This window comes from Cebus imitator, unplaced genomic scaffold, assembly GCF_001604975.1.
Source record: "Cebus imitator isolate Cc_AM_T3 unplaced genomic scaffold, Cebus_imitator-1.0 Scaffold79, whole genome shotgun sequence".
Lineage (NCBI taxonomy): Eukaryota > Metazoa > Chordata > Mammalia > Primates > Cebidae > Cebus > Cebus imitator.
In genome coordinates this window covers 324,063-340,933 of record NW_016107394.1, presented here as the reverse complement: position 1 = coordinate 340,933, position 16,871 = coordinate 324,063, and the positions used below count along the sequence as shown (strand labels likewise).

At 36.7% G+C, this 16,871-nt stretch overlaps 1 protein-coding gene across 1 annotated transcript; it reads left to right on the top strand.

The window, feature by feature from the left end:
- Positions 1–8,328: 8,328 nt before the first annotated feature.
- MMP26 (matrix metallopeptidase 26) lies at positions 8,329–12,877 on the top strand. Its single transcript, XM_017532810.2, has 6 exons — positions 8,329–8,448; positions 9,771–9,982; positions 11,048–11,196; positions 11,814–11,939; positions 12,408–12,569; positions 12,662–12,877. Exons 1-5 carry the CDS (start codon positions 8,350–8,352, stop codon positions 12,557–12,559), a joined length of 738 nt encoding a protein of 245 aa, XP_017388299.1. The 5' UTR covers positions 8,329–8,349; the 3' UTR covers positions 12,560–12,569; positions 12,662–12,877.
- The last annotated feature ends 3,994 nt before the right edge of the window (positions 12,878–16,871 follow it).

Below are 16,871 nucleotides of genomic sequence, written 5' to 3'. Positions count from 1 at the left end.
ACCTGTCCAGCTTTATTCAACAGAATTTATTTCTCTTTCGCCTGCAGTTATAGCTTCTCCTTGAGAAGTGTTCACTATTTACTTTCCTAGGTCATTATGTTTCTGCCACTATAATTGAGTATTTAGATTCACTTTTGCTACTAGTTTATAAATGTAATGTTTATCTTATAAAGTGAAAGTTATTATTCTTCTCATGCTTAAGAGCATCTGAATTTATTTTTAGAGGCCAGTCTATGTATATTCTTTGTTCATTTTTTTAATACATATATTTTTACTGTGATATAAAGATTTCTTGCTTTTGTGTTACTCATATTTGTCTTTGATGATGTTGCAGGTTGAATTCCTTTTGAAATAAACATTGAGCTAAACATTTGTGTGCAGAAGTTTATTGAAAGTGTTTCTATGTTAAACAGCTATGAGGGAAAAATGGAAGTGGAACTAGTGGAAAGGGAAATTAAATTCCATTCAATTGTTAGAAAAGCTACATTTAATTTTGCAGAGATCTCTAGGACTAAAATGATCCCATCCCACTTCAGAATTGTCCTGAATTGGAGGAAAGGGCTGGGCCTTTTTTAACCACCTATTGACTAGCCATTGGGTGTGCTCTTTCCATGGGGGGGGCTATGACTTTGGCTAAAGTGGCTCCATTCAGAAGAAAGAAATCCTCAAGAAGGACTCAAATGATACCTGTCAGCTATAACACTCTCACTAGAGGAATGAGTGCTTCTGGCCTGGCAGAATAGGAAGATCCAGGTGATACACCAAGCACCAGCTGCAGTTCAACCATTGCACACTTTCACCTAAAAACTTCAGTAATAAATTCTGAAAGCAGATTTATCAGAATTCATATAGGCCTTTTTTGTCCATTCAGAAGTGACAGGTGAACTGTTAGTGTGATGATTCAAAGTCTACACTGCAGCTGTCCTGAGGCTCCAACTGCAATATACTATTCCTCTCCTCTGCTATCCAGCTTAGATTCCTGTACTCTTTGCTAGAACTTCATCCTTGCCCACTATAAACTTCTCAAACTGTGGCTTTTGCATTTGTCCATTGATATGGTAGGCTTTGTGTCCCCACCCAAATCTCATCTTGAATTGAGGTGTCCAGGTGTCCAGGGAAAGACCTGCTGAGAAGTGGGTTTCCCCCATGCTGTTTTTATGATAGCGAGTGATTTCTCATGAGATCTCATGGTTTTATTCCCCTTCACTTTCTTCACTTACTCTTGCCTGACATCACATAAGATGATTCTTTGCTTCTCTTTTGCCTTCCACCATGATTGTAAGTTTCCCAACTCCTAACCAGTCATGCAGAGCTGTGAGTCAATTAAACTTCTTTCCTTTATAAATTACTCAGTCTCTGGCACCTCTTTATAATAGTGCAAAGTTGAACAAATACATCCATTTACCATAAAAGTAGGGCAAGAAGGGTCAAGGGATGCCAAGGGATCACCTAATGGTAAGCACATCCTTATTTGGCTACATTGAGTGCCGGCACTTCTGAGTAATTCTGATTATTAAAGTAATTATTTTCTTTACTTACTGGCATCTCAGAATGACATGGCACCATCTTTAATAGTAATAAAATTACATGTCTTTGGTATAATACTTTTATCTCTGGAACCAGGATCTGTAAACCAACGGTGTCCAGAATAGTGGGAATAAAAACACTGGTTCTTGGAGTGGGTAAATGGAAGTGATGGTTAGTAATGACAATACTATTTCCATTACTAGATCTATGTTTTTTTCATATTAAAAAAAGTAGCACGATGAGTATTGATTTGGTTGTATACTGTGTCCTGGAAGATGTGGTCACATCATCTCATGTATCATCATTGAGCTGACACTTCGGCTCAGTGTAATTTCATTTCTCTGTCAGACCATCAACATCTAGGTGGTGCAGTTTGAGAAAGATCAAAAGGATCACAATTGTTAGAGTCTCACCTACCAGAATTTCTTTGCTGAAACTTGGGTGCGTTGGTCAGAATTGAGGTTCTATGGCATCCTATATCAGTGTCAATGATGCTCTTTGGAAAGAAAATTGACAACTGGAGATCAGTAAGAGGTAGGTAGACATATGCAAGATATGAAAGCCAGAGCCTTTCTAGTTAAAAAATAACAATAAGCTATTATCTCTTCAAGCCAACGGCACAGAAAGTTACTAATCCATGTCAGAACAGAATTTTCAGAAACTGAACTTCAGGCATAATTAAACATCCAGCCAATACAAGTTAGGCCAGTATCAAAGTCCCAGCAGTGAAAACCTAGGGCATCAGTAATATGCAGAGTTTAATATCCAATCAATCCTATCACTGATTCATGGAACAGGGAAACCCTGACAGATAGATTTAAGAATTCTTACTTCCTCAGACATCTTCTGAAACTTCTGGTTATGCAGAAGTTGCCTATTCCTCCTTACTAAGAGTTTGAATCTCCTCTCTTCCCCAGTTCTGGCAAATAATCCGGAGGTCTCAGCCCATAAAGGCAACATGTGCCTCTTTCAGGTCCTACCTTCACTTAGTTTCTGACCAGCAGGCCATAAATTAGGGATAATTGGCAGCGTAAACAGATGGTGAGGTGTTGGATCTGATGAGAGAAGAAAAGGACTACACCCTAAAGAAGTTATGAGAATAAGATAGCATCTACTAGCAAGATCTGACAAGTATGATACACTGAGCTTGCTTAGTCCAAGAGGTTAGAAAATGAAATTATATAGAAAAGGGTATATGACTTGTGAGTACTTTCACAAAATATAGAATTTAATATCCAGCAGAAACCTCAAGACATGGAACAAACATTTTGTGGAAATTGCTCTCAGAAGCATGTAGAAAGGGGCATCCATCCATAGGAGCACTCTATGATGTTCTCATGACAGCGCATGTCTCAGTATGAGTATCTCTATTGGTAAGCACTGTATGACATATATGCAGGCATGCACACAAACACGCCTATATGTTTTATAAAAATTACACATGCTTATGTTTTTAAAAATCAAACAGTATAAAGATTTAAGGAAAGAAACAATTCTTTGCCTCTCCTTTGCCATCTTCAGTACACTCCCTAAAGGAAACAATTTTGAGTTGTTTAAATTTCTTATTTTATAAATTTTGCCAGTAGTAATAACATTCAACTTTAAAAATAAAATATAAATTCTGGTATCTATTATTATTATTATTATTTGGGCTCTGGCATACATGTGCACATCCTGCATCCTGCAGGATTGTTGCATAGGTACATACATGCCATGGTGATTTGCTGTCTCTATCCCCCCGCCTCCCCCACTCCGGCCCCATCACCTATATCTGGCATTTCTCCCAGTGTTATCCCTCCCCATCCTCCTCACCCACCCACTGTCCCTTCCCTCCCCTCCACTCCGACGTCTAGCCCAGTGAGTGTTGTTCTCTTCCCTGTGCCCAAGTGTTCTCATTGTTCATCACCCACCTATGAGTGAAAACATGTGGTGTTTGGTTTTCTGTTCTTGTGTCAGTTTGCTGAGAATGAAACTTTTCCAGTTAAATTCACAGGTCTTTATTCCTTACATTGCCAATATCTTCTGCCTCATAACCACTTAAAAAGTATGATTTGGATCAGCAACATTGGCATCACTTAGGATCTTGTTAGAAATTTAGAATACTTGGCCCATCCAAGACCTGTTGAATTAGAATCTGCATTTCTTTAATATCCACAGGTGATTTATATGCATGTTATATTTTCAGAAACACTTACACTTTCAACACATTATTTCTCTTATCTGCAGCTGAATCATTAATAAGTCACTCGTTTGCCTTCTTAGTTAAGCTGGCTTTCAGCACTCAGCACTCATGTATTTGAGTGCTGGGTCAGGCTTACAGGTGGCTGCTCATCTGTGCCAGCCATATCAGATTGCATGGGACATACTGGGAGTTCCAGAAGCAGCATTAGAGAGGACTGTGTCACCATGAGAAGAGGAGTCTCATGAAAAGTGGAAGTCTAGTCCAGTGATCAAAGTTTCTGCCTTCAGAATAAAGTACTCTTTGTTAATAACTTCTATATATCACTTTGAGCATTGTGACCACCCAAATGACAATCGAATGAGTCAAAACCTCATTTTCTTAACTACAAGATGAGTATAATAAAACACTTACTTTGCAAGTAGTTGTGTTGATGAAGAAAGAAAGTACATCCTTGACACAGTGTATGTGCTCAATAGCTTGTTACAATGATCACTTGCACTGTGTTGAGTGATTTGAATTATATGCTCAAGTGTATCACTAGTTTAAGTATTCACACACTCACTTCTGATTTCATCACTAGGTATGAGTTTTTTTTACTGAACACTTTTATTCATTTAATGAATAATGGGTTCCTTCTAAGTTCTAAAACCTGTGCTACATGTATTACTGCAACTTGACGTTACTGTCATTAGTGAACCTACAGTGTTATGTATGGGCCTGTAAATATGAAGGCTTCTTTATATTTCTTTGTTTTTTTCAATTTGTTGGTCAATTTGTCAACTGACAAATAAAAATTGTATATATTTATTGTGTACAGAATATTTTGAAATTTCAGGAGGGTTTCATTTATCAGCAATTCTACAATAGAACCTCAAGAACACATCTGAGTGACTGAAGAACTATGCTCTATGGGAGGTTCTCTGGTCACCTTCCTTCAATGGGATAGGGAGATTTAACCTGATTTTTAACCAACCTGAAGAAGCCTACGTTCAGAACACCAGAGAAAATGTGAGAGACTCAGGGGATTTTTTAATTTTCTCTTCTTTCAAATCTGCTATGCGTTTTGAATAAGTTTTATTAGCATTTCACATCATTTCTTTCATTGTGACTCCACTGAGCTTAGGTTTTTGAATTTATTCAGAACATTAAACATATATTGATGATATTATTGATGAAGATCTGCTGGTAATGATAAGAAGCATGCCTCACTTAATACATAATCTGACTTGAAAGTTAGTCAGACATAAATGTAAATATTAATATATTTGTCATTTCCATGGAAAGAGTTTTATATTTCCTAAACCCTGGTTTATTAATCTTTGAAATGAGAATCTAAAGAGGCCTATATAATCATGACATTTTAATGAACAAACTCATATTTTACCAAGTTGATAGAGATTATCGGGAATAACCGTCTCTATACCATATTTGTCTAACAGTAAACAACCTTGGAAATAGGCAGTCTTAAATCCATCTTGCCTTTTTCAGATTAACCACACTCTATTTTCCAAGTTTATCACAAATATCTTGTTTTATTAATTCTTCTTGTTGATGTTCCATTGTTTACCTGTGTTCTGGTATATAGCACACACATGACAATAACATCAGCAAAATGATTATTTATATGCTCATTTGACCACATACATTATGATTTATATTACAGTCCTATATTCCTTATGGTGAAATGGGTGCTGCTTTTGGTACCTTATTAATCTATGTTTTTATTTTCTTTATTCACTGAATTCGTATTTATTTTCATAGAGGTTTAATGGTATGATGTATGAATCTTAAGTATACAGCTTAGTGAATTTCAAAATTGAATATATTTGTATTACCCAGATGTCAGTCAAGAAATAGACATTTCATTCCCAGGGAAATTTCCACTGTGCTCCTTTACCAACAATTCTATCACGACAGAGGCAACAATTATACTCATTGCTTTCTATAAATTAGCTTTCCCTGTTCTTGAGCCTCATATAGGACTACCATTTGGTTTCCCGCATCTTTAATTCAACATGTTTTTAATGTTGTCTGTTTTGTTGCGTGTGTCAGTAATTTGCTCTCTGCTGCTGTTGAGTAGTAGCCGTCTATCTGTCTATCTACCTCTCATCTATCTGTTGACCTGCCTCCACATATATATCATGTTGTTTACTTCCGTTGATGAATTATTTTGTTATTAGATTTGAAATTAATTTTTTCTACTCATTAATAGTGTGACTTCGGCATGTTCTTTCACCTCTTTGAGTCTCATTGCTTTAACCTATAAAATTTTTACACTGTATTTTAATCTATACCAAAGGTATAAAATACAAAATTGCTTTATAATAAGCCCTCAATTATTGTACATTTTAACAAATTATTCCATTATCTTCCAATTTGTTTCTTTTATTTTTATTTTGTATTTTTCTTGGAGCTAGGATCTTACCCTTTTGTCAAAACTAGAATGCAGTGGCTTGATCATGGATCAGTGCAGACTTGACTTCCCAAGCTCAAATGATCCTCCCATCTCAGCCTCCTGAGTAGCTGGGACAACAAGTGAGCATGACCATGCCCAGTTTCCTTGTTTGTTTATTTATTTATTTGAGATGGAGTCTCACTCTGTTGTCCACACTGGAGTGCAGTGGCACAATCTCGGCTCACTGCAACCTCCATCACCTGGGTTCAAGTGATTCTCCTGCCTCAGCCTCCCAAGTAGCTGAGAATACAGGCATGCACCACCATGGCTGGCTAATTTTTTTGTATTTTCTGTAGAGACTGGATTTCACTATGTTGGCCAGGCTGGTCTCGAACTACTGACCTCATGTGATCCTCCTGCCTCGGCCTCTGAAAGTGCTGGAATTATAGGCATGAGCCACCGCGCCTGGCCCAGTTGATTTTTTAAAAAACTGTTTTGGAGAAACGTAGTCTTCCTGTGTTTCCAAGACTGGTCTCAAATTTCAGGGCTCAAAGAATCCTCCTGCTTCTGCCTCCAAAAGTAGTAGGATTACAGGCATAAGCCACCATGCCCTGACAGTTTCCATTCTTAAAATCCGCTGTTTGGCTTTGTTTTCATCATGGGGCATCTAGAAGCTGTGGGGTTAGTCAGAAGTAATAAAACCTTTCCTATCCCATTTATTTTCTACCAGATTTCCACTCTATGCAGGGTCATTTCATGCCATCTGGTTTATTTGGAGGAACTGTCAGGGATAAGTCAGAGAGAAGAAAAGTGTCCTGGCAAATCCTGTACTCTGAGAACTTGTGCAGCAGGTAGACTTGTGGTTTCTAGAGGACGAACTCCTGGAGGATAAATGGAACTCCATCTGTCTCCTCTGTGTCTTCTTTATGTGAGAGGGGGGTTCAGGTCTGGGAACCCATAAAGTGCTCAATAAATGCAGGCTTAATTCATTTCTCCTAATGTCCCCAGGTCTTTGTATCTGCTTAATTTCTGTATCTCTGTGAATGCAATAATAATTATAAGGCAGGTCTTATTAATTGTGACTTACAGTGTACCAAGCCAAGTTCAATCTCTGCTACCATATTATGTGAATTTGATTAATTTTCCTAATTTACAGAGAAAGAGGCTTTATACTGTTAAATAATGTGCTTGAAGTATAACAGCTTTTAAGTAGCAGAGTTAAGATCCATTTCCAGAGTAGTGTGATTTCTTTTCTTTTCTTTTCTCTCTCTCTCTCTCTCTTTTTTCTTTTGAGATAGAGTTTTGCTCTTGTTACCCAGGCTGGAGTGCAATGCATGATCTCAGCTCACTGAAACCAGGAAAATTCAAGCAATTCTCTTGCCTCAGCCTCCCGAGTAGCTGGGATTACAGGTGCCTGCCACCACGCCTGGCTAATTTCTTCAATTTTTATTAAAGACAGGGTTTCACCATGTTGATCAGGCTGGTCCTGAACTCTTGACCTCAGGTAATCCACCCACCTCAGCCTCCAAAGCACTGGGATTGTAGACGTGAGCTATTGCACCTGGCCCAGTTGTGTGATTTCTAAGGCAATGAGCTGAAATATTTTACTATGAGATATATATGTATATGTATCTATACATATACATCTATAGATGTGTGTGTGTATAACTTATTATCAGTGCTTTGTTTTCTTCAGCAAATAGCTATTAACTGCCTCTTTCTGTGTTTTTCTGGATCTCTTACATAGATATTGGAGATTTTCATAATCTGATCTGGATCTTTATTACAGCTGACATTATTTGTTTCCCTTGATTTTATTCTTTTTTCTCTTTTTAGCTTCTGGAGCAAGATTGTATGTCTCTGACTGGTAAAGTAATTATTCGATAGACAAACCTATAATGAGTTGTTCACACACCTCCTGTTTCTTGCTTTTTTCTCCATTTTAAAAATGATGCCCCCTATATTCTGAGACTGACCTGTATTTCCTTAACCAAACCTGTGGCCTGGGATGCTGAAGACCATCAGGTGTGAATTGAGAGTAAAAATAAATCCCATGGCTGCTTTTGTCACCCTTGCATGCTGGTCACTCTGCCCTCAGCAGGTATGGACAATGACGACATTCACAGATTCAAAGAAAGGGCAAACTGGCAGGGTGAGTCATTGGATGTTGCTGGCACAGCTATAAAGGTCCGGTGGCCCAAGTTGGGTACATGAATTCAGGCAGTGGGACAAATGAGTGTTTGCCATGCAGCTTGCCATCTTAAGAGTTACTGTCTTCTTGCCCTGGTGTTTCACCATTCCAGTGCCCCCTGATACAGATCATAAAGGATGGGACTTTGTTAAGGTAGGTGAACTACTCAGGATCACATTATTACATGATGACCATTGTGGGCTCTTATTTCATGTGTGTGTGCATGGCATAATGATAAATAATATTATATATGAAAACACTTTATTCAATATATGTGTTCATTTTTCTCTTCTAATTTTAAGAAAAATTTTAAATTTTTATAGCCTTTAAAAGTAATTTTGGGCCCCAGGCACTGTGCCTTCTGTGCCTAATTCAGCCCCATTACTGAGCTCTCACTCTCTTTGTCTTCTATATGGCATAGAGTGAACACTCCAGCATATGGGTCTCTGAGCCTGCTAGGTAGTGAGAGATCAGGGGAGATAATTCAAATGAATTAATGCGACTTTCATATTGACTGAGTAATCTCCCAATCAGTCTACCATACACTGTCAATTTCTTAAAAAATTATAAATTGTTCCAAATTGTTTAAGCATCCAAAATACCTAAACATTGTTAAAACTGCTTGCAGTCATGTATTTTTTAATTGTACAGGAACCTAGTCAAATTTCCTCCTAATGCTTAGCCAGAAAAATTCAAAAAGTCATTTGCTTCTGAGTGCCCAGCTCAGCTGATAATAAAACAAAGGCATAAAAATGCAGTGATATAATTGAAAAAAAGAAATAATCAATAGGTTTACATCAAGTACTATCGTAAGCATTGTGGAATAGATCAAGCTGCATCAGACATGAGCATTGCCCTTAAAGTGTTTTGAGTCCAGCTGGGCTTCAAATGTAGATAGAGAAAGCCTAATTACAATACAATGTGCTTCTTTTTTATATACATATAGACGTTTAGATTTAATACAGTAGACTGGCAGAAAAATCACTGGAGACAAAGAATAGGAAAGGATGAGCTCTTTAAAAGTAGTTTAATGAAATGGAATGTGTAAATGCAAATAAAATAAGGAATGCAGAACCAGTAAATTTTATGTCCTGGAGTCACTGATTCTGTCCTGATTGAGAAAACCTTCATCAGTCAGAAAGATCAAAGGCCATCTTCCCCTGGCAATTCCCAGGTAATAACTTCATGATGTTTATACTTGGGATTCTCTATCTGAAAACTTGGAAGCATTGTCTTTTAAACATTTTTACAGCTTATCCAGGTTATTTTTATTCTGTCCCCTATCCCTAATATCATTTCACTGTGGCATGAAGAATCAGGGACGGCTGCCATCCTCTGAGTGAAAACAGGAGACTTAGGAAGGCCAGACTAAGCACCATCCTTCTGAGACCCTCAAAGAAGGCTATGCCCAGGGTAGCTGATATATCGGTCTTCCCTATTGACTCTTAGTACTCATCCTTCTTGATCTAATTCAGGACTATTTCCATCAGTTTTTCCTGACCAAGAAGGAGTCGCAACTTGAGACAGAAACACAGCTCCTGCAACAATTCCATCAGAATGGGACAGGCCTACTTGATATGCAGATGCATGCTATGCTGCACCAGCCCCGCTGTGGGGTGCCTGATGGATCCAATACCACCATCTCGCCAGGAAGATGCAAGTGGGATAAGTACTCTCTGACTTACAGGTGCTTGTTATTAAGGCCTAGAGGATAATGAGTGGGGTGATGACTTCAAAGGGCTTTCCACAAGGTCTCTCCTGGGGCACCTCTATTGTCTTCCGCTTTCATTGGCAGCCTGCTCAAAGCCTAAAATTGCCCTCAGAGAAGGCAACACTCCCACATCCTCTTCTAGCTTCCTCCAATCATCTCTTTAGAAAGTAGAGCATAACTATCAGATAATTTCTTATTACTGATTATTTTCCTTTTCTTCTTTTGTATTATAATTTAAGTTCTGGGGTACATGTGAAGATCCTGCAGGTTTGTTACGTAGGTATACTCAACTGGTAATACTAAATACACAACAAACAGGATATTACCAGACTATATTTGTAGTTTGTAAACCATGCTCATCTCAAGTAGAAAGACCAAAACACAAAACTAGCAACAAAATAATAAAAACAAAACTTTTCAAGACATAGCATAATAAAAAACTAATTCGAAAAAACAAAAAGTTAAAAACTGAAAGATGAAAAATAAAGTAGAGCATAACCACTATCCTTGCCCTTTGTTTTGTTGGCACTTTGTTTTCACTATCCTCTTACTTTCTTTTGAAATTTAATGTGTGGATATATGGATGATTCTAAGATACAATTTTGAAAACTTCTGCCTAGGTTACTCTTTCTATTGGGGATGCTAAATATATTTTAGATATCTAAAGCAAAACAGCACTAAATCATGTGGAATGCCATACATCTTAATTTATGTAGAATACTATACATTTACTTTAATTTAATTTAGTTCACATTGTTTTATTTAATTATTTTTTCCAGAACCACCAGATAGGGCTGTCGTTCTTAGACTTTAGCCTAAGAATAATGTGGGCTATTGTTAAAATTCTTAGAAACCTATATTTGCATGTTTAATTCCTTAAGTTTCTGATTTAGTTAGTCTGGGATTAGCTCAACTTTATAAATAAGCAAAATGAGTCCTAAAACTATTAAATGATTCTCCCCAAAGTAGAATTATTCATATTTATAGCTAGGATAATTCCCATACCTCTGAACTATTCCATTTAGAGATTACTTTCTTCAGGATTATCAATCACCCACATGATATGAAGCCATCCACAGTGAAAGACAATATATATAATGCAGTTTCTATCTGGAGCAGTGTGACTACTCTGATATTCCAGCAAGTGCAGAATAAAGACGCAGACATCAAGATTTCTTTCTGGCAGTGGGGTAAGAAATTGACGTGGGAAGAAGGATATGTATATGCCCTGTGTAAAGGACAAAGGGTTTTCATACTTAAATAAAGACCCAGCTCACATATTCAAGTTTCTGGGAAAGAAAAAATCAGACAAAATCCTAATGCAAAGCAAATCCTGCAACACAGGAGACACTTTTAGTACGTGAAGCAATAAATAAAGAGGAAGTGTTGGCCGCAGTGTGAATATTATGGGGGAATTGCACACTTTCCTTTCAAAAAGATGATGCATAGCTCCTAAATCTAATGAAATGCTATTCAAAGTTGATCCAGTCTACTTATAAAAACTTGTAAAGTTTAAATTCTCTTTCTTATTTTCCTTATTATTTTGGGAAGAGGTTATTATTATTTCTGTCTAACTTGTAGGCTTGACTCAGTGTCTGCTATCTGTCTGTCTTTCTTTTTACCCTAGATAAGAGAGTAGTAAAATGTTTGACCCACCTTATTTCTCTGTATACATAATGCCTTGGCCTTCTCACACCCCAGTGGTAGACTGTTGCACAGTATCCTGTCTCTGAGGTTTACTTAAGACTATTCTGGCCCTTGTTTCTCCCTCCACCCCCACTTTTATCATAGCTTCTGTCATCCACAGACCATGAAGGTTGTTGGCCCTTTGATGGGCCAGGTGGTTTCTTGGGCCATGCCTTTTTACCAGATTCTGGAAATCCTGGAGTTGTCCATTTTGACAAGGATGAACACTGGTCAGCTTCAAACACAGGTAAATTCCTTGTTTTGTGGGAGTGCTGGAACTCTCTGGGAACCTGGGGTTCAGTGTTGATGGTCTCCATTTAGGGATCCAGAGTGGTCAGGGTGAGGTAGAAGATTTGGCTGAGGAAGAGGTCTTCTGTAAGTGGAGAGTGATGGGATCATTTCTGAACACAAATGCTCCCATAATAAACACATTCTCAAATTGTGTTTTTTTTCTCCTTATCTTTTTGCTTGCGTTTATCAACCTCTTAATTCTGTCCATCTGTCTTTTTCACTTCAAGTTTATCTGTTCAAATATCTTACCATTCTGGTTTCCATTTAGCCTCCTCTTTCGCTCCTTGCCCACTTTTTCCTTTTCTGTCTAACATTTGCCCTTTTCTTCTTTTCTGTTTTCTCCTTTTTCTTTGTTCTTTTTCACACACTTTCTGCATTCCCTATACAGAATTAATGTTATCTTTTTTCTTCTACATTTTTTCAGGATTTAATCTGTTCCCGGTTGCAACTCATGAGATCGGGCATTCTTTGGGCCTGAAGCACTCTGGGAATCGGAACTCCATAATGTACCCCACTTACTGGTATCATGACCCTAGAACCTTCCACCTCAGTGCCGACGATATCCAAAGGATCTAGCATTTGTATGGTCTGTGCTGCTCAAGGAAGAAAAGGGGGATCTGGGCAGGAAATTCCAACTGAATTTTACTGTTTTTTGTTTGTTGTTTTCTGTTTCCATAGGAGAAAAATGCTCAGCTGGCATGCCCTAATGCTGGCACAGAGGGCTTATTCAGCCGGTCCTTTCAGAAACTTCACTGGAGAATCATAGAACTCAAAGCACCAAAGCAGCCTTGAGGACAGCTAGGACGAAGCCCTAAAGAATGCAACCTAGTCAGGGCAGCTCAATCAACACCCAAAACACTACTGAGCCACAATAAAGATTGTTTTGAAGAGTAACATTTTTTCCTCACAATTTGATATGTCTCAGCATTTACTATGTTCAACCACTGTGATTAGAACAAGAAAGAAGTATATACTACGGTGGAGAACTCTGGCAGAAATGGCCATGGGACTGCAAGAAAAGAAAGCATAAGCTTAAGAATAGACCTTCGCATTATACTACATAGGTATAATAACATTAATAAATGTTATTTTCTATACTGTATTTAATATGCCAGCTAAAAGAGACCATTTGGTTTAGTGGCTTTTCTAGTTATTAGGTATGAGACTTTGGTTAAGTCATTTAACTTCTTTATGACTAACTTTTTACATTTGTTAAATAATTGTCATAACTTTACTATCATAGGGGTAAATTATATAAAATGAATGTAACCACTTTAGTCAGCTTTTGGAAACTCAATTTTAGGCATCATTGATATTATTGTAGAGATATTAGACACAAATTTCTACTGTTCAGTCCACACTTTGGCTGCTTGTGTTTAGGGAAAGCAATCCTAGATGAAGAGTTGAGAGTGGGTGGGTCAGTACCATGTACTCAAACACAGAGTAGAAGCCGTGAAGAGCTACCACAGGTGTTACAATGAAGGATCATCCCACTCACCTAGCCAGACATAAGCACTTATCTTCCTATTTGGAATCACGACAATTGGGAGGATCTTCTGACACAATGTATTATTCCAATTCAAACAGTGTCCCCTTAGTAATAAAAAGCCTGAAATGAGGAAATTAAATTTTGGGTGGTAAGCTGACGTGAAGACGCTCTACCTGAGGATGTAAAACTAGTACCTTAAATATAGTATTCAAAATAGATCAGGAAAGATTGTACTAAGGAGAATCTAAAAAAGGAAAAGAAACAAAAAAAAAAAGACAAAGCCAAGTGAAAGGAATATCTTATAAAGAAAATAGTTTAATATCAGTGTTTTCATTATCAATGAAGAGCTAATATGATCAGTTCAGTGTAGATACCTTTTGAAAATGAAAATACAAAGAGTATTTGGGACTAATTTCTAAAGAATGCATATTTCTCTGTGTAAAATAAAATTTTGAGTTCCAAAGAGCAACTGGAGGAAAGTATATTAGAGAGAAGTGAGCAAAATTGGTCAGAACCCTTTGGGTTATAGGGTATCACAAGAGCACAGATATACTTTCTCCTCCTCCATGGTTTGTCTCACCTTGAGACAACCATGTCCCTGAGGCCACATCCTTCCCAGGGCATCCCACATTAAGTGAATGAAGTAAGCCAGAGTGTAAATCCCTTTGTGGGCCAGAGAGCCACACGGTGTTGGCCAAGACTTTGTCAGGCCTGTTTTGCAGTTTAGCTTTATCCTTTGCCCAACCCTGCTCCTTCCTCTTTACGGGTTTCAATTCCTAACAAGTCCTTTGCATCTCAAACTCTCTCTTTGTATTTGCTTTTGAGAACCTAACATCTGAAAAGTTGACTGTTTGAAAGATCAATGAAACTACGAATCTACTAGAGACTAGTAGTATAAAAAAGAAACTGCATATCAAACCAACATGAGTTATGAGGAAAGCAGATACCATGCGATTACTGCAGACATTGAAAAATTATGAAGGTACTTAGTGAAAAACTTTTAGCCAATAAATATCAAAATGTATATCCAAACTACATATTTCTAGATAAATAAAATTTACAAAAATAGGTAAAGGAATAAGTAGAAAATCTAAACAGTCCTATAAATGTTGGATAATGTCGTCCTTAATTACATCTCTCCACAACTAGTTTTAAAGCTGACAGAGAAAAACTGAATTGTCTGTAAGGATTAACTAGCAAACCTATAATTAAAACTACCCTGGGATGGCCATTTAATTTATAAATATATAAAATACCAGGAAATGCAAAATCTCCCTGGGGAGAACAGAAAGAATATTTCTCAAGGTATTTTAGAGCTTTGCTAATCTCATAGCAAAGCATGACAAAGACATTATTGTAAAGAAAATTTCAGGGTGCACTTACTGATGAAAATTGATGTCAAAATCCTAAACAAAATATTTGCAAATCAATTCTGGTAATCAATAAGGAAAAGACAATGGCATTCTCAACTTGAGTTTATTCCAGAAAGACAATTTTAATATTTGAAAATTAATCAATATAATTAATCACATTAATAGGATATTAAATAAAAATAATATGGATGATCAAAACATGAATTTCAATAAACCTAAAATAATTTTGTAAGATTCAGCATCTATTTTTGGCAAAATATCTTGTCACTTGAGCAATAGAAGATGACCACATTCTCTCATAAAAGCAGATACAAAAAATCTTAGCAAACATGCTTAATGGTAAAATGTTTGATAACCACACCTGTGATATCTGCAAAAAGAAGATAAAACAATTTTTATCCCTTCTTACTCAACTGCACTGTAGACCTTATCCAATGCAAAAAAGCAACACATATAGAAAAAGATAATGAAGATTTTAAATAAGAGGAAAAGAAACTGACATTACTTGTGAAGGTGTGATTTGGTACAAAATAAGGCCTAATGAGACTACAGATCACTTATTAAAAATAAAAAATGCGTTTAGCAGTTTTTCTGAAAAAAGACAATTGACTTTATTTTATCAGTCCCAAAGATTTAGAAAAAAATAGTTAATCATGCTATTGACATTAGCACAATTGAATGTCAAGTAAATGAGAATAAACCTAGTATAAAATGTGTAATCTCCAAACAGACAAGTATACAATAATATTGAAAAAAATAAAGACTTTAAGTAATTGAAGTCCTGTTCTTGGATTAGACATCTTATATTCTAAACATTTAAATTCTCCACAAATTGATCTATAGATTCAATATGTTTTCTATAATAGTCCCAATATATATCTTGGTAGAAATGGATAATCTGTTTCCAAAATTATAAATAAATGCAAAGAGGTAGGATAGCCAATATATAAGGAAAAAAATGTGTTGGGGAGTCGTGCCTCATACCAAGCACTGGGGAAGTAGCAATGAACTAGATAGTGGCTTTTGCCTTGAAAGTGCTTAGTATGGCTCCTTGAACCCTGTTGCTTAATAAATGCTTAATAAGCACACAACTAATAAACAATTCTGTTCAGTGAAATGTAAAAAACACCTTATAATGGAAAGACTTATCATTGTACTTCATCACCATTGTTCTGTACAATGCCCCTAATTAAAGCTGAAATTTCAGTATTCTTCTGGGCCAAAGTAATTATCATGAATTTACTTTCTTACACTCATTTGAGAAGAGAAAACCATTACATTTGAAAAAAGAACTAAGAATGGTGGATTAACAGAAGGATGCTTTCCTACTACTTTTGGTATTATGATCATATGTTTTTGCCATATCTGTGGTTAAGGGCTTTTTATGGTCATTTCATCTCTGGGGATCCAGCAGACTCTGACACCAATCCCTAATTTTCTACCCCAGGAGAAACCAGTGGTATTTATAGACATGGTGGAAGCATTCAAACCTCACTACTCACAGAGTCAAAGGTTTTCAAAACCTGAGGTTCATATAGAATCAAAATTGTAGCATCTTTAATCAGTACAGGTTTGACTTTCAGACAGAGATGGGAACTTTTCTTAGGTGAGAAATAAGCCAATGAGAGCAAGGACTTAAAACCATAGAAATGCAAAGAAAAATTAGAAGAAAGAAACAGCCAATCAAAGGGACTGGAAAAGATAGAGGATTACGTGCTAAAAAGACACAAATTTAGATAAAAACAAAATAGAAAAAATGGCAGCAGGAAGGAGACTAGAAAAGATAGGAAAGATATTTTGTCATATAAAATGAGACAAAATGAGAGAAAGCCACAGAAATAGGAACAGAAAGAAAATATGACTTTACCTATAGTGAAGAAAAGTTTAGTCAGAGGAAGACAAAATGGAACTGTGGATCATTTGGGAAATGGGCTACTGATTGCAAATTAACTAGGGATATTGATGCAATTGTCTTGTGTTTAAATTTCAGGTAAGTGTTAATTTTTAAATTATAAATAAATAGTCG

Bases quoted from the DNA above. Each gene is read 5' to 3' on its own strand.
- MMP26 (XM_017532810.2), top strand. From the start codon at position 8,350: ATGCAGCTTGCCATCTTAAGAGTTACTGTCTTCTTGCCCTGGTGTTTC. The intron at 11,197-11,813 runs GTAAGAAATTGA...TGTCATCCACAG, and splicing joins GATTTCTTTCTGGCAGTGGG to ACCATGAAGGTTGTTGGCCC. The intron at 11,940-12,407 runs GTAAATTCCTTG...ACATTTTTTCAG, and splicing joins CTGGTCAGCTTCAAACACAG to GATTTAATCTGTTCCCGGTT.